A 24,317-nucleotide genomic window follows, 5' to 3' on the forward strand; every position below is an offset into this window, starting at 1 on the left:
AGATGACAGTCTACAGTATGAATTATACCTCAATGTAAAGAAACCAAAAATCCTCACAACTGCATTGTGGATTACACTTCAGTATAAAGAAAACAAAAATCCTCACAACAGCTTCATGATGAATGGAGAAAAGACTGAAGTTGTCAAGGACTTCATATTACTTAGTTCTACAATCAATACTAATGGAATTAGCAGTCAAGACATCAGATGATGTATTGCATTGGGCAAATCTGCTGCAAAAGATCTCTTTCAAGTGCTAAAGAACAAAGATGTCTCCTTGAAGAGTGAAAAAAAAAAAAAAAAACAACAAACTCACTGCCATCAAGTCAGTTCCAACTCATAGTGACCCCTCCTTGGGTTTCCGAGGTGGTATCACCTTCGTTCTGAAGAGTGGCTGGTGAGGGGTTTGAGCTGCCAGCTTTCTGATTAGCAGTCAAATGCCTTAGGCACTGTATCACCAGAGCTCCCCTTTGAAGACTAGGGTGCACTTATCCCAAGCCATGGTATTTTCAGTCACTTCTTACGCATGTGAGAGCTGGACAGTGAATAAGGAAGACCAAAGAAGAATTGATGCTTTTGAGTCATGGTGTTAGAGGAAAATGCTAAGAGTACCATGGACTGTTAAAAAGACTAACATCTGTCCTGGAAGAAGTACAGCTGGAATGCTCCTTGGAAGTGGGAATGGCCAGACTTCACCCCACCTGCTTTGGTCATGTCAGGAGGAATCATTCCCTGAAGAAGGATATCATACTTGGTAAAGTGGAGGGTCAACAAAAAAGGGGAAGGCCCTCAATGAGATGGGTTGACACACTGGCTACAACGATGGGCTCAGGTATAGCAAAGATTGTGAGGTTGGCACAGGACTGGACAGTGTTTCATTTTGTTATATATAGAGTTGCTATGAGTCAGAGCCAACTGGACAGCACCTAGCAACAACAACAAGTAGCTATATCAAGTAGCAGCAAAAATCACTTCTTGGGCTTCCTTAAAGCCACATCGAGGTGACTGGGGAGATGGTGATCAGATGGTTTAAACTCCACTCATTAGAAGGGACTTCAAGGAGCAGATTGGAGGGGGTCGGAATTGTGCTTCCTATTGGCTTCAGTCTTCATAGTGGCACTGGGGAATGATTTGCCTGTTTCACATGGAGATATCTTCTTTTGGTTTTGTTTAGATGGAAATATTCAGGATCCTGTTTATTCTGGTGGGTTTAAAGTATAAAAATTCTCCACCTATTCTACCCCTGCCTTTGAACGGATAAATATGACTAGGGAAAAACACAATGAGAATGACTTGTGTCACCTTAAATTCATGATTGCCTGTCTCAAGTGAGCCCTCTTTGCAGACTTTATTATCTCATTCACTTTCCTGATTTATATACCTCATACTTACCTAGATGACTGTTCTTACCTTCTTTTCTTTTCTTGAATCTCCAATGCTTCCTACTCCATCCCCACCCTTACCTGATTTGTTCTTTCTACACTCTGAATGAAGAAGAAATCTATCAGAAGACATTAACATTGATAAATCAGTGCAACATCAATACAGATTCCTTTTGGTTAAAAGGGATAAGTATAAGAAAGGAAGTAAGTTAAAAGAAGTTCATAGTTTCACCATCTGGATAACCTTTGTTTACATTTTTTTTAAAAAAATGATAATACATATGAATGGTTAGAAAATTCTGACTCTACAAAAAGCAGAAAATGAAAAATGGAGACACACTTGGCATCTCCAGTGGTTTTTTGGAATATATTCCTTAAAAAAATTATTGTCCTTTTATCAGCATTTGTGTAATACCTATGTATTGTTGTTGTTGTTAGGTACTATAGACTTATAACAGCCCTGTGTACAACAGAACAAAACACTGCCTGGTCCTGCACCATCCTCACAATCGTTACTATGTTTGAGCCCATTGTTGGAGCCACTATTTCATTCTATCTCATTGAGCATCTTAATCTTTTTCACTAACCCTCTGCTTTACCAAGCATGATGTCTTTCACAACTGGTCCCTCCTGATAATATGTCCAATGTATGTGAGATGAAGTCTCAGCATCCTCCCTTGTGAGGAGAATCCTAGCTGTACTTCTTCCAGGACAGATTTGTTTGTTCTTCTGGCAGTCTATGGTATAGTCAGTATTCTTTGCCAACACCGTAATTCAAAGGCATCAATTCTTCTTCAGTCTTCCTTATTCATTGTCCAGCTTTCATGTGCATATGAGGTAGTTGAAAATACCATGGCTTGGGTCAGCCACATGTTGGTCCCAAGGTGACATATTTGCTTTTTAACAATTTGAATCTTTTGCAGAAGATTTACCCAATGCAAATATGCTATTTGATTTCTTGACTGTTGCTACCATGGGTGATGATTATGGGTCCAAGTAAAAGGAAATCCTTGACAACTTCAATCTTTTCTCCTTTTATCGTGATGTTGCTTATTGGACCAGCTGTGAGGACTTTTCTTTGAAGTTGAGTTATAATCCATACTGAAGGCTGGTAGTCTTTGATTTCATCAATAAGTTCTTCAAGCCCTCTTCATTTTCAGCATGCAAGTTTGTGTCATCTATATATTGCAAGTTGTTAATGAGTCTTCCTTCAATCCTGATGTTGTGTTCTTCTTCATATTATGCACAAATAAAATTTTGGTGGCTAAAATGGTGTTGTGCCTAAGGAATTTGACTGCTAACCAGAAGGCTGGCAGTTCAAACCCACTGGTCACTTCTCTGAAGGAATGAATATTGGGTAATCTACTTCCATAGTGATACTGCCTTAGAGATCCAAGGAGGGGTCGCTATGAGTTGGATCTGACTCAACGGCAGTGAGTTTGGTCTTTTTGGTTTTAAAGTAAAAAACAGATTAAGCAATCTACTTCCATGGAGATTCCACCTTGGAAATCCAAGGAATGGTTGTTATGAGTCAGAAATGACTCAACGGCAGCGAGTTTGGTTTTTGGTTTTTTGGTAAAGTACAAAAATAGTAATAGCAGTATTTTGACAGGGAACTGGCAGTCTATGGTATATTCCAATATACCATATCTGGCTTTGGTAATAGAACCAGAGATTCAAACTGGATTCATAAGAGGATATGGAATGAGGGATATCAGACAATATCAGAAAGATGTTTACTTGTATTTTATTGACTATGCAACAACATGTGACTGTGTAGATCATAACGCAGTATGAATAACATTGTGAAGAATGGGAATTCCAGAACACTTAATTGTGCTCATGTGGAATTTGTACATAGATGAAGAGGCAGTTATTCAAGCAGAACAAGGGGATACTGTATGGTTTAAAATCAGGAAAGATACCTGTCAGGTCAGGGTTGTATGCTTTCATCATACTGGTTCAATATCTATGTATTATTATTATTATCATCTCCCCCCCCCCTTTTAAATTACAGAGAAAGAATCATAGTACACATTCTTTTTTCTTCCTTATTTAGTAATCAATATCTGCCAGATTTTGGCCACTTTGAATCAGATAATTATATGGTTTCATATGCTGGGTATGACAGATTGAAGAATGGCATTGCATTTATCATGAAAAAGAACCTTTCATGATCTTTGCTGAAGTAGAATGCTCTCAGTGATAGGATAATATCCTTACACTTACAAGGAAGACCAGTTATACTACAGTTATTCAAATTTATGCACCAACTTCTAAAGTCAAAGGTGAAGAAATTGAAGAATTCTACCATCTTTTGAAGTCTGAAGGAGCTCTGATAGCACAGTGCATAAGGTGTCTGACTGCTGGGCAGAAAGTTGGTGGTTCAGCTACACAGTGGACTTCGTGGGATAGAATACACAGGAATCAAATGGACTACATCTGTGGGAAGAGAGATGGGGAAGCTTAATTTCATTAGTCAGAAAAGGGCCAGAGCCTGACCTGGGAACACGTCATCAGTTGCTCCTTTGCAAGTTAAGGTTGAAGTGAATGAAAATTAAAAGTTCTTGAGAGGCAAATTATTATATTCCACTTGAATTTAGAGACCATCTCAAGAATAGATTTGAAGTATTGAACACTAACGACCAAAGACTAGACATGGTGTGGGTGGCATCAAAGACATCCTACATGAAGAAAGCAAAAAGTCGTTAAAAAGGCAGGAACGAAAGAAGAAAACAAAATAGATGTTAGAAGAGACTCTGAAACGTGCCCTTAAAGGTAGAATAGTTAAAGCTAATGATAAAGAAATGAAGTAAGAGAAGTGAACAGAAGATTTCAAAGGGCAGTTCAAGAAGGCAAAGCAAAACATTATAAGGAAATTTGCAAAGTCTGGGAATTAGAACACACTTGGCATTTCTCCTGCTGAAAGAACAGAAGAAAAAACTCAAGGCTCCAGTTGCAGTACTGAAGGATTTTGTGGGCAAAGTATTGAACGACACAAATAACAAATAGTAAAAGTAACAAATAGTAAAAATGTACTATCAAATGTTGGAATAAAAAAAATATATAAGCAAGCAGTTGGCTCAGAGCAGGAAGTAGCTCTACTATGATCCAATGGTTTTATTTAAAATATTTTGTAAGTATGAAATACATGCAAAAGAACATATGTACATCTTTTATGATACAAAGCCCAATGAAGCAAATCATTAAGACCAACCACACCTGCACGACAGCATTAATCATTCCTTGCCTTTACTCATCCCTGCCTGCCTGTCCCCCAGAGATAACTATTGTTGTTGTTATGTGCCGTTGAGTTGGACCCGACTCATGGCGACCCCTCCTTGGGTTGCCGAGGCAGTATCACTATGGAAGTAGATTGCCCCACCTTCCTTCCAAGGAGTGGCTGGTGGGTTTGAACCACCAGCCTTCTGGTTAGCAGTCAAGTGCCTTAGGCACTATGTTACCAGAGCTCCTCCAGAGATAACTAGCATCATAAATTTGTAATTTCTTTGGTATCTTTAAATAGTTTTACCACATACACATGTCGTAAAGTAATACATTCTTTGTTTGGGTTTCTTTTGAATTTTATTGAAGTGATATAAAACTGTATGTAATTCATATACATATCAAAAAATATAGCCATTAAAATGTTAAAAATTTTTTTAATCATTTGGGAAATTACTTAATATACAATGTTAAATGGAAAAAATGGCACAGTAGAAATCACTCTATATATCCAACACAGTATTAACCATATGTATTTGTGTATGTAATATAAATATATATTATATAAAAATATATATTATAGCATACACATGTAAATAACTTATTTTATGTATAAATGCATTTTTCTGAATAGGAAACACTATGAAGGAATAATGTTTTGGCAATGGTTGTCTGTGCCATTATGGGTGATTTTCCTTCCTTTAAATTTCACTATAATTTTCCATAGTTTTATGAAGCAAATGTGTATACTTTATAATTTAAGTAATCAGTACACATTTCCTTTAAAAAGAGGAAATCCGTAAATGAAGATTTTTATTGTCTTGATATAAAGAGTATCTTACAGCCTAGAAAATGCATGCTCTTTGAAAACTGAAAGTATGGAATGCTTTAAATTCTTGTATTCAGTGTCTGACTAAACAAAAGAAGACTAGAAAATAAATAACCAAGTGAAGAAAAAGAAGCAATGTAAGCTTTTCATGAAATCTGGTTGAAATAGCTGGTTTCAGAAAATTCCAAAATGGGCACATAATTCTTGTTGAAAATGTTTGTGTTTGGTGTTGACTTTAAAAAATTGTGAAAGACACACCAGTTGATGTAAATAAATCTACTCAAGTGTCTGTGCCACCACTTGTCTGTCAGTTTGTTGTACTATGGTGGCTTGCATGTTGCTGTGATGTCGGAAGCTATGCCACTGGTATTTCAAATACCAGGAGGGTTGCACATGGTGGACAGGATTCAATAGAACTTCCAGACTAAGACAGACCATGATGGAATGCCTGGAGATCTGCTTTTGAAAATTAACCAGTGAAATCCTTATAGATCTCAACTTGCATGCTTTGAGCATAACATCAGGAGAAATCAATCGCCAGAGGAAGACATCATGTTTGCTGAAGTTAGGGAGATTCTCAGTGAGGTGAATTAGCCCAGTAGCCACATTGATGGGCTCAAACATGCCAGTGATTGTAAGGATGACACAGGACCAGGCGAAGTTTTGTTCTCTTGTGTATAAGGTTGCCATTGGTCATAGTCAAATTGATGGCAGTTATCTGGCAGCTCCTTGTTGATGTACTCCTGCAATTGTTTTTGAATTATCTTCAGCAAAACTTTATTTGCATGTGATACTAGGCGGGACTAACGGCAGTGGTGAAGTTTGAAGACAGGCCTTGAGATGTGAACTGCTATGTCCTGCTTTTCCTTTGAGAAGACTGTTTGACTTGCTAACATGCCATTCTCACTAACTTTCAAGTTAGTGACTGAGCAATGGTAGGATGTCATTGGAAATTGTTATTTATCTATTGGATTAGCTTTCTTTTGCAGGTTGACCTTTCTGTGCTTCTATTACTTTTGAATGTGCTCCAACTTTAAATCTTATTAACACTGGTTTGTATATTTAAAAATGATTTTGGTTTATGATTTATTTATAGCATTTAATCTAACTTAAAAAATGTTTATGGTATATATACAGTATTTAATATTGTCCCTGACTTATTTCATTAAGAATGATAGGTGAAATTACAGGCAAAACAGTAATGATGTATTTTATGTCAGTTATTTTGAAACATCGATTTATTAAAATTTTTATTTTTTAACAGAGTCATATTAAATCTGTAGACTCAGGAGAGACTAACATAGATGGAGCCTTAGGTGAGTATACACTGTGATATATGTGTTTTATTGAAATACTTTGATGCTGTGGTTTAGAACTTATTAATAATCACCTATAATAATTGACTCTTCTCCTAGGACTGATGGCATCGGAAGAATTTATCAAGATCACATTGTCAGCTTTTGAAGCAATAATTCAGTATCCTATATTATTGAAAGACTATCGCTCTACGGTCAGTTCTGGCAGCTTTTGTAAAAGCACGTTTTCATTCTCTTGGAACTTCTGTATATAAAGAGACCTCATTTATAGATGTTTACTTATATGTATTCCTTACATGGAATAACCATTCAGAAAAGCTGCCCCTCCTGACAGGATGAACATAGGAAATCCCTTCCCTTCTTATTGACTTTCTTCAGATTTTTCTTTGCTCATTGATTATTCAGTTTCCCCTCTTGATTCACACCTTTCCCCTCAGCTTCCTTTGCTTATTTATTGCCTGATTATTTGTTGTACCCAATAGCATAAACCCTTAGAGTAGGGTTTCTCAATCATAACACTGCTGATATATTAAGTGGAATAATTCTATATGCTGTGTGTACCCACCAGATGTTGGTAGCATTTAGGTCATCTCTTACCACCCCAACTGGGTTGCGACATCAAAAAAATGCCTCTACATGTTGCCAGATGTCCCCTCAGAGAGAAAATTGTGCCCAGTTGAGAATCTGGCACTGTCTTAGAGGGATCTTCAGTTGAATTGGGTGCTGACTTTTGAGAAGAGAAGACTGACACCACTGTGTTCTCATTGGCACCCCCCTGGCACTGTGGTTAAGCTCTCAGCTGCTAACTGAAAGCTCGGTGGTTCGAGCACTCTAGCTGCCCCATGAGTGAAAGATGTAGCAGTCTGCTTCCTTAAAGATTTAGAGCCTTGGAAACCCTTTGGGACAATTCTACTCTGTCTTACAGGGTTACTATGAGTTGGACTCGGCTCATTTACAGTGGGTAATGGTCTCATTAGCAGGAGCCTCGAAGAAGAGGAGCTTGGTAGGAGGAGAAAATGATTGTGAAGCCAGTATCGGTCCTCACCAGGTAGTGGCTGTTTCTGGAGGCTGTCATGGACTGGCCCCATGGTTCCCTTCATGATCCTCCTGAGTCCTTCCCTAACCTCCCACTGAAGGAATAGTGATTTGGTACTGGGAAGATGGGTGCCTTGCACTCCAGCTTCTGCCTCTTTTCCCAGTGTCCCATTTTAATTAGCATTTGTCCTAAAAAGAGTGAGCACTTTTGGATAATATGACTGCCAACCAGAAGGCTGGTAGTTCAAACCCACCAGCCACTCCTCAGAAGGTAGATTGGGCAATCTAGTCCCATAGAGATATGCCTTGGAAACCCAAGGGAGGGATCTCTATGAGTTGGAACCAACTCGACAGCAGTGAGTTTGGTTTGGTTTGCGTAGGCATAACTCAGTAGAGCAGTAGAGATTTTGATTAGAAATTGTTTTTAAAATTTCAAACAAGTAACCTACAGGAAAAATTTTGGACAACAGCCATTTATGAGTCAGGGACTGCCTGCAGTGGAAATGAATCAAAGGACTAACTTTGGAAATTAAAATTGTATTTTAAACCAGAAATTGTGCATTAGAGAAAAATCAGGTGACCTGCTGAGGATCACATAGATACCATTGTAGAATGGAATTCTGGAATTTGTTTCTTTACATTATCCTTTTCCCCTGACTTAGCCTTTTTTTTTTTTTTTTTAACATTGTTTAAATATTTTCTTCCTTGACTTGTAATATTTTGGAATTAGACAGTTCAGTTCTGGTTTGGGTTAAGTTATATACATATTTAAAAAATTCAATTTTAAAAAATGATAACTTACAGTTTATAATGCCAGAGACATATCATTATATATTTTGATTTCTGCATTAGAAATTATTTTGAAAACTAGATACAATCAACTTTATTCTAGAATTTTATATGCTAGTTATTAACATACGTACATTTTCTGTGAAATAGTATTTAGAAGATTATGTTGTTGTTTTTCTGTGTTGTCGAGTTGTCTCCAACTCATAGCAGCCCCTCATTGGGTTTCTGAAGTGGTATCTCTATGGAAGTAGATTGCCCAGTCTTCCTTCTGAGGAGTGGCTGGTAGGTTTGAATCACCACCCTTCTGGTTAGAAGTCAAGTGCCTTAGGCACTACATCACCAGAAGGTTATGTAACCCTGTTCTGGTTACCTAGTGCCGCTCTGATAAGAATATACCACAAATGGGATGGCCTTAACAAACAGGTGTTTATTCTCTTACAGTTTGGAGGTTTTAAGTCCAAGTTCAAAATGCCAGGCTCTAGGGGCTGCGTAAAAGCCCCTCAACCTAGGGTCCAGCTCTGTCTCCTGCTCCCAGCCCACTGGAGCTAGCGGCATTTCTTCACTCAGACAGCTGATGGCTACTGGGGCTGGGAAGCCCAAGTTTGACAAGTAAAAAGGCACAGTCCCAATGTTACCAAACCACATGGCAGGCCATTAATTTAAGCCCACTGTAAGTCCCAAGGTCGGCAGAGCATGGCAGGCTGTTGAACAACAACATGACTACATGCAGGGTCCATACAGGAAGCAGACCACATTCCCTAAGGCAGCTACTCAGCTGCTCCCAGTAGATTCCACCATGAAATTGATTACCAGCCCCATCATGGGAATACTACATCCAGGTGCCCAGCCACTCAACCAGGCCCAGCCAAGTTGACACACAAACTGAACTAACATACCCCCTAAGTGTTAAAATAGTAATATTACTACCTACCCAGGATTCTCTTGCCTTTTTTTTTCTTCTTCATTTTTTTCACATTTTAATAAGATTGCATTTGCTTCCATGATAGTGGCAACTGTGGGAAAAGAGCAATGGCATTTCAAAACTTTTTTCCCCCGTCTTTTTCGTTTTGTACTTTCCTGATGTTATAGTTAATATAGATTTCTTTTTATTTATGCTGTTTAGGATCCTCTGTGTATCTTAAATCTGTAGATTGTCATTTTTCATGAGTTTTGGCAAATTCTCATTCTGAGTCTTCTTTTCTTCTGCAACTATGTTTTCTAAACGTCTGTTTTTTTTTCTGTGTGGTCTTTTTTTCTCTCAGTATTTTTGGATAATTTCATTTGATCTATTCTCTACTATGTCCAGTCTTCTGCCAAATACAGCTGTTGAGTTTTTAATTTTCTTTAACTTATTCAAGTTCTGTCATTGCTAGATTTTTTTTTCTATTTTTTTCAAATGTACTGTATTGCCTTTTATAGTTTCTTGTTCCCTATAGATATTTTCCAGTTTGTTACTTATTTTATTTTTCACAGACACTGTTTGATAATTCCATTATCAGAAGATGGTGAAAGTCTCCTTTTGTTGGTGGTGTTTAGTATACCGTGTTTGTGCCCAATTTATCTTGATTTTTTGTGCCTCTGATTATCTTGTACTGGTTGCTGGGCATTGTCCTTGAAATCTGTTTGTGGAAGTTTCCTAGGGCCTAGTTTGGAGATTCCGTTCTCCAGAGAGTCTTCATGTTTCCTTCTGCCATGCACATAAGGGCTCTGGCAATCAAGGCTACCCTAGACCAAGGTCATATTTTGAGATTCCTTAGATAGGCAACTAGCCTCTCTGTACCCAGTATACAAATCCCTGAGAATAAGGGTATAAGGCTTTAACTTCTCAGGGCAACCTTTTTAGTACTTCCTAGGAGAGTGGTGTGAGGAGTTGGTAACAAGACCTGATGAGTTAATAACCTTTATTCTGGGGCCACAGATCAGTGTAAGGAAACTCTCATAATGCACTGAGAGGCTCTGGGCCCAAACCTCTCTCTCTGGTCCTGTGACCCCAACTGAAGCCCCATGTTTGTATTGCTGGCAAAAGCTTTCTGCTTAATTCTCTAGTTACAGGTTTTCATTCAAAAATTGGTCTGAGCATTCTCAGCTCTCCTTTTAGATTTTAACTGTTTTTAGGGCTTTGATGTTTTGTATATTACTTGGCATTTTTCATTGTTTTTGGTGAGAAAGGTAGTCCAACTAACCAAACTCACCATTCCCAGAAACACTGTCATGGTCATTTTCTTAGCAATGATTTCTTAGCTTCCCGTTGAGATATTACTCTGGTGTTACTTATTGATCCTTTTTTCTGAAGAGCAATAACCTGTGGCTGATTTGTAAAGATCAAGTATTAATAAACATCTGTATTTATATTTAAATTGTAATTTAATGAATTTATTTTCTAATTATGATATGCTAGCCTACTAATTATTGAAATCAAAACCTTCCATTATGACAGAAAAAGTAAATGTTTTTTACAGACTTCATAAAAAAATACTTTTCAATGCTCTAACTCATGGGAAATCCTGTAATTACCTCTTCTTAAGTGTGACTGGAATACACAGAGATGAAGATTCAGTGGCCTAAGGAATGTAACATTGTTTGAAACATTAGCACAACTGTGTTCAAGGTTCCTAATCAATACTTTATCCTATGGAAGTGTCTAAATGCATAATTCTAAACTAAGAATTAAAACATAAATGCTTAACTAAGATTTTTCCTAGAATTTAGATCATTTACTGCCTCAGAGTTGGAATGCTTCAGTGTTGCCTACAAAGCAGTCAGAAATAGCACATTGATTTGGTATGTAAGAAGAATTTGTTTCCACTCTTGGGAGATTTAAAAAAAAAATGATATTGATAGCAAATGGAAAAAAATAAGATGATTTCTATATTAGAAAAGTAAGGCAATAATAAACATAATTAACCGAAAATGAATTTTTATTTCTGTATCTTTGAAAAATAATCTAAATCTTAGTATCTTTTTGTGAAAAGCCTGTCCTATATGGAGATGTTTTATTGTTTCAAATGTTTTATTATGATTTGGGTGAAAGTTTACGGAACAAATGAGTTTTCCATTCAAGCACAAATTTTGTTTCATGTCGTTGATTATAATCCCCTCAATGTAATATCTCTCCTCCTACTTCCTTCTGGGTTTCTCTTTTTTTATTCCTCCTTTCTTAACTCTTCCTGTTCTCTGAACTTTATCCTTGGGTAAATGCTTCCCTTTTGATCTCAATGGTTGACTGTTCTACGGAGAGTATACTTTTCTAGAGTTACTGTTCACTGTATAGGCCTGTCTCTTGTTTGACTAAAAGTTCAGCTGCAGGGGTGAGTTCAGTTCAAGTCAAGTCTGAAGGGTGACCAAGGGCCTTAGTCTTGGGGAGTTCTACCAGTCTCTATCTGACCAGTAAGCCTAGTTGTCTTTATGATTTTGAGTTTTGTTCCATATTTCTTTCCCACTCTATTCAGAGCCTTCTAATGTGAACGCTTTCAGAGCAGTTGGTAGTGGTGGCCAGGTGATATCCAGTTCTTCTGGCCTCAGGATTGTGGAGGCTACGATTAGTGTGGTCCATTAGTTCTTTGGACTAGTTATTGCCGTATATCTTCACTTTTCTTCACTGCTCTTTGCTGTGGATGAGGAAAGACCAATAGTTGCATATTAGGTGGCTCTTCACATGCTTTTAAGACTCTAGTTTCTACTCATTAATGTAGGATATAGAACATTGTCTTTGTGGACTGTATTGTGACAATTGATCTTGATGTCCCCCAAGACTATGGTTCTGGGTCCCCCAGGCCCAGGGCTTCACTCCCATAGGAGTTTTGGTTATGGGTAAGAAATTTTCATAACTTTGTCAAACCTTTATATATTCATAGCTATGGTCCCATTCTCCTTCCCATACCTGTTCAGCTTATGTGTCTAACTATGTATCTACTTGTAGATTATTAACTGTTATTGCAGGATTATGTATGAAGTAGTTTTTTCAATGTCTGTTGCCTTTAACTCTTGTACTGCTCCCAGCATCTTTGTTTCCTTGATCATTTTGTGCTGACCGTCTCCTTGTTGTGTATTGCCTTCCCATTCACCAAAGTTAATACATGTCTGCGCTCTAGCTAGTAGTTTATCCTCCTTTACCCTCCTACCCCCCATAATCATCAAATAATATTTCTTTTTGTGTGTCCTCTTGGATAACATAGCACAGTCATGTTATCTCAACGTCTTTAACTCAACCATATCTGCAAAGTCCCTTTTGCCATGTAAGGTAGCATATTAACAGATTCTGGGAATTAGAATAGGAGGCTTGGTCACATAATGGTTAAGCCTTTGCTGTTTAAACCCACTGGCTGCTCTGCTGGAGAAAGATGTGGTAGTCTGCTTCTGTAGAGGTTTGCAGCCTTGGAAACTATGGGGCAGTTCTACTCGGTCCTGCTGGGTCACTATGAGTCAGAATTGACTTAATGGCAATGAGTTTTTGATTTGGGAATTAGGATATGGGTATCTTGGAGGGACCATTATTCTGTCTGTTACAGTATATTATTTTGATATTCAAATTATACCAGATTTTTTCCAGTGTAAGCCCTTTCAAGTTGGCTCCTGTGTCCTGTGACATATCCCATTATTTTCTGAATGATTTGTTTCTAGCACAAGATATTCTAGGTTTAGCTTATAATTGCTCTGCTTTGGCCCTGGACTCATCATTTCTCTTAGTGGTCTTGGTTCTCTTTAGTGGGCAATAATATATGAGATAAAGATTGAGTCACTAAATGTATTTGTCTTTACTAAGATGTCTTAGCTTCTAGCCCCTTCCCAACCACAGAGCTGGGAAATGTATGAATGTGTACATATGTATAAAAACACAAACACATGCGTACATGTATACATGTCCTCATGTGCATGCTTGTGTATGTATGCATACATATCAATGCATGTACATAGACATACAAGCATTTTGAAATCACAACTTCACATTGATATCTCCCAATCCAACCCACCCTCATGTGGTTCTTTTTTGCCTGGACCCTCTCTCCCCCCGTTTCATATGTGCGTATCCCAGCTTTTTTAGTGAAAACTCTGGCTCCCAAAAAGATCATTTCGTTTTCTCATTTACTCAATCCAATAATATGTCTGAAATCATTGCAGAATTGCTACACCTAAACCCAATACAAAAAATAAGCCTAATGAGACCAGTCTTTGTTTACAAAACCGTTCCCCTACTTGCCATTCCGTTAGTGCCACCCAAGACGGCTGGTGTATAGTCAATACTGTGTTCATACAATATTTGGATTCCTTCTTTTCCTTCCTGCCAAAATTTTACTGTGGTTCTAATGTTGATTTGAAATAAAATTGGGTTGATTTATTTCCATTTGCTTTTAATTTTGGGTTTTCTTTTTTTCTCTTCCCTTCCTTGTTATTTGAGTTGTTTGAATATGTAGAATGTTAACATGCTTCCAAAAGTCAAAACTATAGACAGAAATATATTTAAAGTTGTGTGAGTCCCTCCCCTTGATATATAACCTTCTGTTCCCTCACCGCTCCATCCCACCCTTGTAGGTCACCAACTTCATTTTTTTTTTTTTTTTTAATCCTTTCAGTGTTTGTAAAGAGAATATGTGTTTTCTTATTTCCTCTTATCTTTTACACAAAAGGTAAAATATTTTATATGCTTTTTTTTATACTTTGCTTTTTCATTTAACCATAAATATCAGCTATTACTCCATATCAGCTCATTCTTATTAAAACAGCCTAGTACTTCAATGTGGGTCTATGTATCATGGTTGATTCAACCAATCTCCTCTGTTTGGACATTTAGATAATTTCTAGTATTTCACAAGTATAAACAATGTTAGAATAAAACTTTGCATATATAATGGCCAGTCATTAGCTGTGTATCTTTGTTGTTGTTGTTATGTGCCGTCGAGTCAGACCTGACTCATGGTGACCCCTCCTTGAGCTTCCATGGTGGTATCACTACAGAAGCAGATTGCCCCATCTTCCTTCTGAGGAGTGGCTGGTGGGTTTGAACCACCAGCCTTCTGGTTAGTAGTCAAGTGCCTTAGGCACTACGCTACCTTCTAGGTAAATTCCTAGGAGGGTGATTATTGGATTGGAGTTTAAATACATACATAGCTTTGTTAGATATTGACAGAATTCTTCATATACAAGTATACCATTTTCACTTCCCACCAGTATATCTGAGAAAATCTTGTCCACAGGCTTACCAAAAGCATGTTACCAAGCTTTTGAATTTTAGCCAATCTTATGTGACCCTTGTAATTCCTCAACATCTTTTTGCTATTTAATATTGCAAAGAAGATTTCAATAATGTTTTGACTAGTTTTCCTCTGAAAAGCATTGTTTTGAGTGACCCATTCTGACATTACCGGAGGTGGAAGTCCCATCCTAGGTGAATTCATTGTGTATTTTTGCCATTACCTTGTGCTGAGATAAGGCAACTGGCAGTTGGTATGAGCATATTAATTATTGTCTTGTCAAACAGGTGTACTGTTTAAGGTCCACTGAAATAAAAGCAGTTATGATTAATTTGCAAATACAGAATAAGACTATTAATTAAGTTCTTAGAAAAGTAAACTTCAATTTTCAAATGATTTACTTTCATTAGTGAAATAAACAAAAAAACAAAGAAAAGTTACTCATCTACAAAAATAACAAAGATCATAAAACATATTTTCATCATATATGGCTAAGTTATTTTAAAGAATTTTTTTTTTTTTGTGATTTGATTGAAAGTGTGTAGAACAAATTTGTTTTCCATTCAACTATTTATAAATGTTTTGTTTTGTGACACTGAATGCAGTTCCTACAGTTATCTCCCTATGATTACCCTCCCTATGATTATCCTCCCTGTGGTTACCCTCCCTATGGTTACCATTTCCCTTTGTCCTTGTTTCCTATTTCTTCCTGCCTTCTGAGCTTTATACCTGGGCAAATGCTGCCCTTTTGATCTTGTCCGGTCAATTGTTCTAAGGAGTTTGTACCTCTGTGGTTAGTATTCACCCCATAGGCTTGTCTATTGTTTGGCTGAACGTTGAGCCATGGGAGTGAGTTCAGTTCCAGGTCTGAAGGGTGACCAAGGCCCGTAGGCTCACAGGTTCTACCAGTCTCTACCAACCAGTAAACCTGGTCACCTTTATGTTTTTGAGTTTTGTTCCACACTTTTCTTCCATTTTGTCCAGGACCTTCTATTGTTATGCCTTTCAAAGTGCTTGTCAGTGGTAGCCAGGCACCATCTAGTTCTTCTGGTCTCAGGATCATGGAAAGTGAGGTTCATGTCATCCACTAGTTGCTTGGACTAATTATTTCTATGCACCTCTGATTTTCTTCACTTTTCTTTGCTCCAAATCAGGATTGAACAGTAGTTGCTTATTAGATGTTCGCTCGCAAGCTGTTAAGACCCTAGTCACTACTCACCAAAGCAGGTAGAATATCGTCTTTGTGGTCTAGTTTATGCCAATTGTACTTGATGTCCCCTGTGACTATGGTTCTGAGTCTCCAGGCCCAGCAATTCATTCTTTCAAGGTGTTTGGTTATGGCTAAGAATTTTTAACTCTGCCTTGTTTGTTCTACTATATACATGGATGTTTTTTTTTTTTTTTTTTTTATCATACACACAAAAACCTAATGTAGAAATATCATCTGCCAAACCTGTATAAGATTGTGGGCATAGTCCCATTTGCCTACCCATACTTGGTCATCTTGCTTGTTTACCTAGGTATCCATTTATAGATTACTGTTTCTTATTACTGATAATGCAAGATTATATATGTAATAGTGTTTACCTTTGTTGTCTATAACTCTTGTATACCTCTCTGTGTCTTTCTTTTCCTTAGTGATACTGTGCTGATCATACCTTTATTGTATCTTGCATTTCTTTTCACCCAAATTAATATGTGTCTCTTATCTAATTAGTGATTTTCCCTCTCATCTTTGAAAACCATCAAAGAATGTTTCTTTTTCTGTGAAAACCTTTCCTTGACTAAGTTTCTCTTTCCAAGAAAAACATTGAAATATGATTATATAGTTACTTTTAGTTTAAAGCTGCTGACCTTCTAGTATCTCAATTTTTTTTTTAGTATTTCTTAAAATGGAAAGTAAGTGTGCTAAATTATAACCTTAGCATCATCTTGAGCATGAATGACTTTGTTGAAGAACAAATGAAGTAAGATTTAGAGATGCAGGTGTTGTTTATACATTTCAATGCATTTCTTATCATTTAGTTTCAATATTCTAGGGCTGTCTTTGTTGTTGTGGTTGTTGTTATGTGCTGTCGAGTCAGACCTGACTCATAGTGACCCCTTCTTGGGTTTCCGAGGCAGTATCACTACGGAAGTAGATTGCCCACCCTTCCTTCTGAAGAGTGCCTGGTGGGTTTGAACTGCCAGCCTTCTAGTTAGCAGTCAAGTGCCTTAGGCACTACACTACCAGAGCACCCAGAGCTGTCTTTAGCATCTCTAAGTCACAGACAGCTACTCCATTTAGGAAATACCATTGAAGATTATTTGCAGTAATTAATGTGCAAGGAGTCCTGGTCATGTGGTGGTTGAGCGTTCAACTGCTAACAGAAAGGTTGAAGGTTCAAACCCACCAAGTGCTCTATGTGAGGAAGATGTGTCAGTCTCCTTCTGTAAAGGTAGCAGCCTTGGAAACCCTGTGGGGCAGTTCTGTTTTATCCTATAGGGTGACTATGAGCTGGGATCAGTGTTAATGTGCATACATTTCTTTCCCCCTGTGGGAGTTCTAGCTTTTGAGCAAAGGAATTAAAACTTACTAGACGTAGGAATCTGCATTTTCATAAAGAGTTCAGTGTACCTTTTTTTTAGGACATGTACTCAAATGAACTTTAGCATAGCTAACTCTATTTATTTATGAAAGCAACACTACTACTATTAAAAATTAAAATCCTTTGGATTGCTGAGTATAGGTATATTATCCCCACAAGTGAAATAAGTAATGAATGCTGGAATTTTATGATACAGAGAAGTCATTAATGCAAGCTCAGGGACCTTGATTAGGATTGCAGTGATGTGTATTTTGATGGTGTATATATTGTTTATAACTTGTATGGAAGAATCTGTAGGGGCAAAGATGAATAAGTGAATCATATAACTCCACAGCAGAAAAAGTGTACTCATTGTCTGTTGTCTTAGATGACTGGTTCTCCCTTTTTTTTAAAAATGGTATCCTGGTACCAGTGAGCAAAGCCATACCAGTTTGAAGGCTTAGGAAATTTTCTCTATAATTGCCTGTGTCAGATTTTGTTGTCATGTTTTTCTGTAACCTGGAAGTGATTTGGTAAAGATTTTTAAGTTTTTCTTTTCCTTTCTTTTTTATTGTCATGCTGTATTGTTACCAGTTGGCATTTGGGTTATCATTACAGAAAGCTATTTTAATCTGACTTGTCAAAATCCATATTGAGGTTTATAATGAGTCAGATAGAATGCTCTAAATGTTATTCTAAAAATAAGAGGCATGCTTCAGCATGATTAATCAATAACAATGCTATTTACTCATGTTTCGGTTGGTGTAATACATAGTTTGACATTTGTTAAGATGTAAATGGACTTGATCACAATTTTATGTGTAATTTAGTGGATATTAAAAGGAGAATGTAATCATTAGGCCATACATATATTGAGACTACATTTCTTATAAAGGCAGGGATTTGGAGTGGCCTAGAAGCCTGACTACACAAATGGGATTAAATTACTAGAATAGCTAAAACTGTGTGAAAAATGAACAAGCATTGGGTAGTGGGGGGTGGGGGGAGAGGAAAGGAAGCAGAAACAAAGAAAAGGGACCTAGAAACTGGAAGCCAGGTGACAGGACAGAAGCCCAAAGTTTAGAAGAAGATCAGTGAAAACTAAGTTGCAGGTGATTAAAGACAATTAAAAGTAAGGATGTTTAGTATTCAATTTTAAATTCTTGGTGTTTTATAAAATCTCTGTCTCTCCAAACCCTCGATGAAGTCCTGACATACATGCCCAAAACCTGTCAGATGTTTAAATTTGACACTTATAAGGCAACTGTGTTCTTTGTCCATGTTGGTATGGTACAGTGAGACATGTGGAAAGTAAGACTGTCAAACTGAGAACAAGCAAAGGATATTTATTCAAAGCATGCTATAGCACAGAAGTCAGCTACCATCACTTATGTTTGACAGAGACTCAAAGACAAGTAAGGGAAGTGGAAGAGCTTTGTAATGGGAAAAAGAGAAGGCTTCAGGTATGCTCTGATTGGAGGCTATTCGCCTGGGGAAGCTGAAGGCAGACTAGTAGAAGCAGAGCATCCTCTGTGATTGGATGTTGTTGTTAGGTCCCATGAAGTTGGTTCTGACTCATAGTGACCCTGTGTACAACAGAATGAAACACTGCATAGTCCTGTGCCATCCTCACAACCCTCGTTATACTTGACTCTATTGTTGTAGATGCTGTGGCAATCCATCTCATTTAGGGTCTTCTTTGTCACTGACCCTCTACTTTACCAAGCATGGTATATCCTCATTTGTCTTGTTCTTCCTGACAACCTGACCAAAGAATAAGTAGCAAAGTCTTGCCATCCTTGTTTCTAAGGAGCATTCTGGCTGTGTTTCATCCAAGATAGATTTCTTTGATCTTCTGGCAGTCCACAGTATTCTTCACCAACACCATAATTCAAATGCAGTCAATCAATGTGATAGGTTAGGGGAGCATATATGACTTTCTATGATTGTCCTATGTCCAAAATGGCCACCGCTTGTAAACATTCCAGGGACCTAAGAACTGGCAGTGAGGCGGGAAGCAGGGAGGGACAAAAAAGGGACCTAAGAACAGGCAGCCAGGCAGGAAGCAGGGAGAGGACAAAAAAAGGCAAAGGAGACCAGAACACATCGAGGAGGCAGCAGTAGGGACCCAGGTGAAGAGAGGGAACCCAGGCCATGCCCCACAAGGAGCGAGGTGGGAAGGCAGGGAGAGGACAGAAAAGGCAAAGGGGACTGGAACAGATTGAGGAGTTAGCCACAGGGATCCAGGTAAGGGTGGTTGGAGGGGTTTCCAACAGCTAAGGGAGACAAACTTGTCTGTTGGTTTGTCCTACTGTGGTGAGGTGTTGCTGTGAGTCTTGAGGCTGTGCCACTGGTGTTTCAAACCCAGTGGGGTGCACCTGTTGCACAGGTATCCACCCGGCTTGAAGACTGAGACAGACTAGGAAGAAGGAGGAAGCCATCCACTTCTTAAAGAATTGTCCAGGGAAAACCTTATGAATAGCAGAGAAACACTGTCTGATACATTACTGCACAAATTTATGAATAGCCCAGAAACATTGTCATGAGAGCCAAAATATGATCTAGAATATATCCCTCCTAAATTTAGAGACCATCTGAAGAATAGATTTGATGCATTGAACACCAATGACTGGAAACCAGATGAATTAGGGGATGACATCAAGAGCATCATCCATGAAGAAAGCAAGAGATCACTAAAAAGACAACAAAAGTAGAGAAGACCAAAATGGATGACAGAAGAGACTCTGAAACTTGTCCTTGAGCAGAGAGTAGCTAAAGCAAATGGAAGAAATGACAAGATAAAAGAATTGAACCAAAGATTTCAAAGAGCAGCTCGAGAAGACAGAGCCAATTGCTATAATGAAATGTGCAAAGACCGGGAGTTAGAAAACAAAAAGGGAAGAACACGTTTGGCATTTCTCAAGCTGAAAGAATTGAGGAAAAAATTTAAGCCTCGAGTAGCAATATTGAAAGATTCTAAGGGCAAAATATTGAATGATGCAGGGAACATCAAAAGAAGATGGAAGTAATACACAGAGTCACTGTACCAAAAAGAACTGGCTGATCTTCATCCATTTCAGGAGGTGGCATATGATCTAGAACCAATGGTACTGAAGGAGGAAGTCAAAGCTGCAATGAAGGAATTGGTGAAGAACAATGCTCCGGGAGTTGATGGAATACCCATTGAGATATTTCAACAAAAGGATGCTGCACTGGAGGCACTCACTCAGTAATGCCAAGAGATTTGGAAGACAGCTACCTGGCCAACTGACTGGATGAGATCCATATTTGTACCCATTCCAAAGAAGGGTAATCCAACAGAATGTGGAAATTATTGAACAATATCACTAATGTCGCACACAAGTAAGATCTTACAGAAAATAATTCAAAAATGGTTGTAGCAGTATATTGACAGAGAACTTCTAGAGGTGCAAGGTGGATTCAGGAGAGGATGTAGAACAAGGGATATCATAGCTGCTGTCAGATGGATCTTGGCTCAAGGCAAAGAATACCAGAAAGATGTTTACTTGTGGTTTATCGGCTATGCAAAGGCATTTGATTGTGTGGATCATGACAAATTATGGATAACATTGAGAAGAATGGGAATTCCTGAACACTTGATTGTACTTATGAGGAACGTGTACGTTGACCAGGAGGCTGTCATTCGAATGGAACAAGGGAACACTGCATGGTTTAAAATCAGGAAGGGAGTGTCTCAGGGTTATATCCTTTCCCCATACTTATTCAATCTATATGCTGAGCAAATAATCCGAGAAGCTGGACTATATGAAGAAAAATGTGGCATCAGGATTGGAGGAAGAATCATTAACAATATGAGATATGCTGATGATACAACTTTGCTTGCTGGAAGTGAGGATTACTTGAGGAACTTACTGATGAAGATTGAGGAACACAGTCTGCAGTATGGATTACATCTCAATATAAAGAAGACAAAAATCCTCACAACTGGACCATTAAGCAGCATCACGATAAATGGAGAAAAGATTGCGGTTGTCAAAGAATTCACATTGCTTCGTTCTACAATCGAGGCCAATGGAAGCAGCAGTCAGGACATTAGATGACGTGTAGCACTGGGTAGGTCAGCTGCAAAGGAACTCTTTCAAGTGCTGAGGAGCAAGGATGTCTCCTTGAGGACTAAGGTGCACCTGATACAGGCCATGATATTTCCAATCGCCTCATATGCATATGAGAGCTGGACAATGAATAAGAAAAACTGAAGAAGAGTTGATACTTTTGACTTGTGGTGCTGGTGGAGAATGCTGAAAGTACCATGGACTGCCAAAGAACTAACAGATCTTTCCTGGAAGAAGTGCAGCTGAGATGCTCCTTGGAAGCAAGGATGGCCATACTTTGTCTCACCTACTTTGGTCATGTTGTCAGAGAGGATCATTTCCTGGAGATGGATGTCATGGTTGGTAAGGTGGAGGGTCGATGAAAGAGGGGAAGGCCTTTGATGAGATGGATTGACATGGTGGCTGCGACAATGGGCTCAAGTATAGCAAGGATCATGGAGCTGGTGCGGGATCAGCTGGTGTTTCGTTCTGCTGTGTATGGGGTCGCTATGAGTCAGAAGTGACTTGATGGCACCTAACAACAGCAACATGATTGGTCCTAAATTGGAAGAAGGGTATAAACATTATGGAAGCTAGAGGTCATTGATCAGGTCCTGACTGTTTTGAGCTGATTGTTATAAAGGTTATGGTTTGGCTTCCTGGGCTGAGTGCACCAGAAATTATGGTCATAGATGGTCTGGCTGTTGTCCATTTGTACATTCAGTCTTTAGGAACTAAACAACAGGGGAAAGTAAAGCAAGTGAATGAGAGCATGAGATGGAAACTCAGAGAGTCGGCAGTGAACCATGAGAAAGCAAATAACCCCCTGAGAATTCTTAGAAATCTTGGAGAGGATGCTGAATTTCTTATACGATGTAGGGCTAAAGGTTTTATTTAAAATTCAGAAGTTTGCAGTGACCTCAGTTTACAACTAGTATATGATAACTAATTAGTTTTTGTTTTCTGTATAAGAAATTGGCATCCTATAAAACAGTCAATTTTTAACTTGTGAAACTTTTAAAAACAACAGAGTTACTGATAACAGTCATGTAGAAAGTGGCTCCCCTCCTCAAATTTAATTGTTTTGGTTACTAGTATATTTGTTACTTTTTATTCATTGTCCAGCTCTCACATACATACGAGGTGATTGAAAATATCATGGCTTGTGTCAGGCGTACCTTAATCCTCAAGGAGATATTTTTTCTCCTCAGCACTTGAAAGAGGTCCCTTGCAGCCGACTTGCCCAGTGCTATAGGTCATCTGATGTCCTGACTGCTGCTTCAACTGGTGTCAGTTATAGAACAAAGCAATGTGAAGTCTTTGACAACCTCAATCTTTTCTCCATTTATCATAATACTGCTTACAGATCCAGTTGTGAGATTTTTTTGTTTTCTTTATATTGAGACATAATCTGTACTGCAGACTGTATTTTTCAGTCTTCATCAGTAAGTGCTTCAAGTCATCCTCACTTTCAGCAAGCAAAGTTGTGTTGTCAGCAAATTGCAGGTTGTTAATGAGCCTTCCTCCAATCCTGATGATACGTTCTTCTTCAGATAGTTCAGCTTCTTGGCTTATTTGCTTAGCATATAGATTGAATAAGTATGGTAAAAGGATACACACTGATGCACTCCCTTCTTGATTTTAAACCATGTAGTGTCCCCTTGTTCTGTTTGAATGACAGACTGCTGGTCTGTGTACAGGTTCCTCATGAGTACAATTAAGTACTCTGGAATTCCCATTCTTCTCAAGGGTATCCACAATTTGTTATGATCCACACAATCAAATGTTTTTGCATAGTCAATAAAGCACAAGTAAACATCTTTCTGGTATTCTTTGCTTTGAGCCAAGATCCATCTGACATCAGCAATGATATCCCTCTTTCCACATCCTCTTCAGAATCTAGCTTGCACCTCTAGCTTGCAGTTCTCTGTTCATATACTGCTGCAACCATTTTTGAATTATTTTCGGTAAGATTTTACTTATATGTGATATTAATGATATTGTTCGATAATTTCCACATTCTGTGGGATCACCTTTCTTTGGAATGGGTACATATATGGATCTCTTCGAGTCAGTTGTCCAGGTAGCTGCCTTCCAGATCTCTTTGCATAACCAAGTGAGTGCCTCCTGTGGGGCATCCATTTGTTGAAACATCTTAATGGGTATTCCATGAATTCCTGGAGCCTTGTTCTTTGCCAATTCCTCCAGTGCAGCTTTGACTTCTTCCTTCATTACTACTGGTTCTTGATCATATGCCACCTCCTGAAATGGATGAAGATCGATCAGTTCTTTTTGGTACAGTGACTCTGTGCATTCCTTCCATCTTCTCTTGATGCTTCCTGCATCATTCAATATTTTGCCCTTAGCATTTTTCAGTATTGTAACTTGAGACTTAAATTTTTTCCTCAGTTCTTTCAGTTTGAGAAATGCTGAGTGTGTTCTTCCTTTTTCGTTTTCTAATTCCAGGTCTTTGCACATTTCATTATAGTAATTAGCTTTGTCTGTTTGAGCTGCTCTTTAAAATCTTCTGTTCAGCTCTTTTATCCTGTCATTTCTTTCATTTGCTTTAGCAACTCTTGACTCAAGGGCAAGTTCAGAGTTTCTTCTGACATCCATTTTGGTCTTTTATTCTTTTCTTGTCTTTTTCATGACCTCTTGCTTTCTTCATGGATGATGCTCTTGATGTCATCCCACAGTTCATCTGGTTTCCGGTCATTCGTGTTCAATGCATCAAATCTATTCTTTAGATGGTCTCTAAATTCAGGAGGTATCCACTCAAGATCATATTTTGGCTCTTGTGGACTTTTTTTAATTGTCTTAACTTCAAGTTGAACTTCCATGTGAGCAGTTGATGGTCTGTTCCACAATCAGCTCCTGGCCTTGTTTTGGCTGAAGATATTGAACTTTTCCATC

At 38.2% G+C, this 24,317-nt stretch overlaps 1 protein-coding gene across 1 annotated transcript in view; it reads left to right on the plus strand.

The window, feature by feature from the left end:
* ULK4 (unc-51 like kinase 4) overlaps positions 1-24,317 on the plus strand; it is a gene marked incomplete at its 3' end in the record, with an annotated part of 718,552 nt that overhangs the window by 430,172 nt on the left and 264,063 nt on the right. The window contains exons 25-26 of the mRNA XM_007949711.1: positions 6,701-6,752; positions 6,852-6,946. Of these exons, the coding sequence (XP_007947902.1) occupies positions 6,701-6,752; positions 6,852-6,946 (147 nt within the window). The remainder of the gene's footprint in view (positions 1-6,700; positions 6,753-6,851; positions 6,947-24,317) is intronic.

Source organism: Orycteropus afer, unplaced genomic scaffold (genome assembly GCF_000298275.1).
Source record: "Orycteropus afer afer isolate SDZICR_OR568_19922 unplaced genomic scaffold, OryAfe1.0 scaffold00250, whole genome shotgun sequence".
NCBI lineage: Eukaryota > Metazoa > Chordata > Mammalia > Tubulidentata > Orycteropodidae > Orycteropus > Orycteropus afer.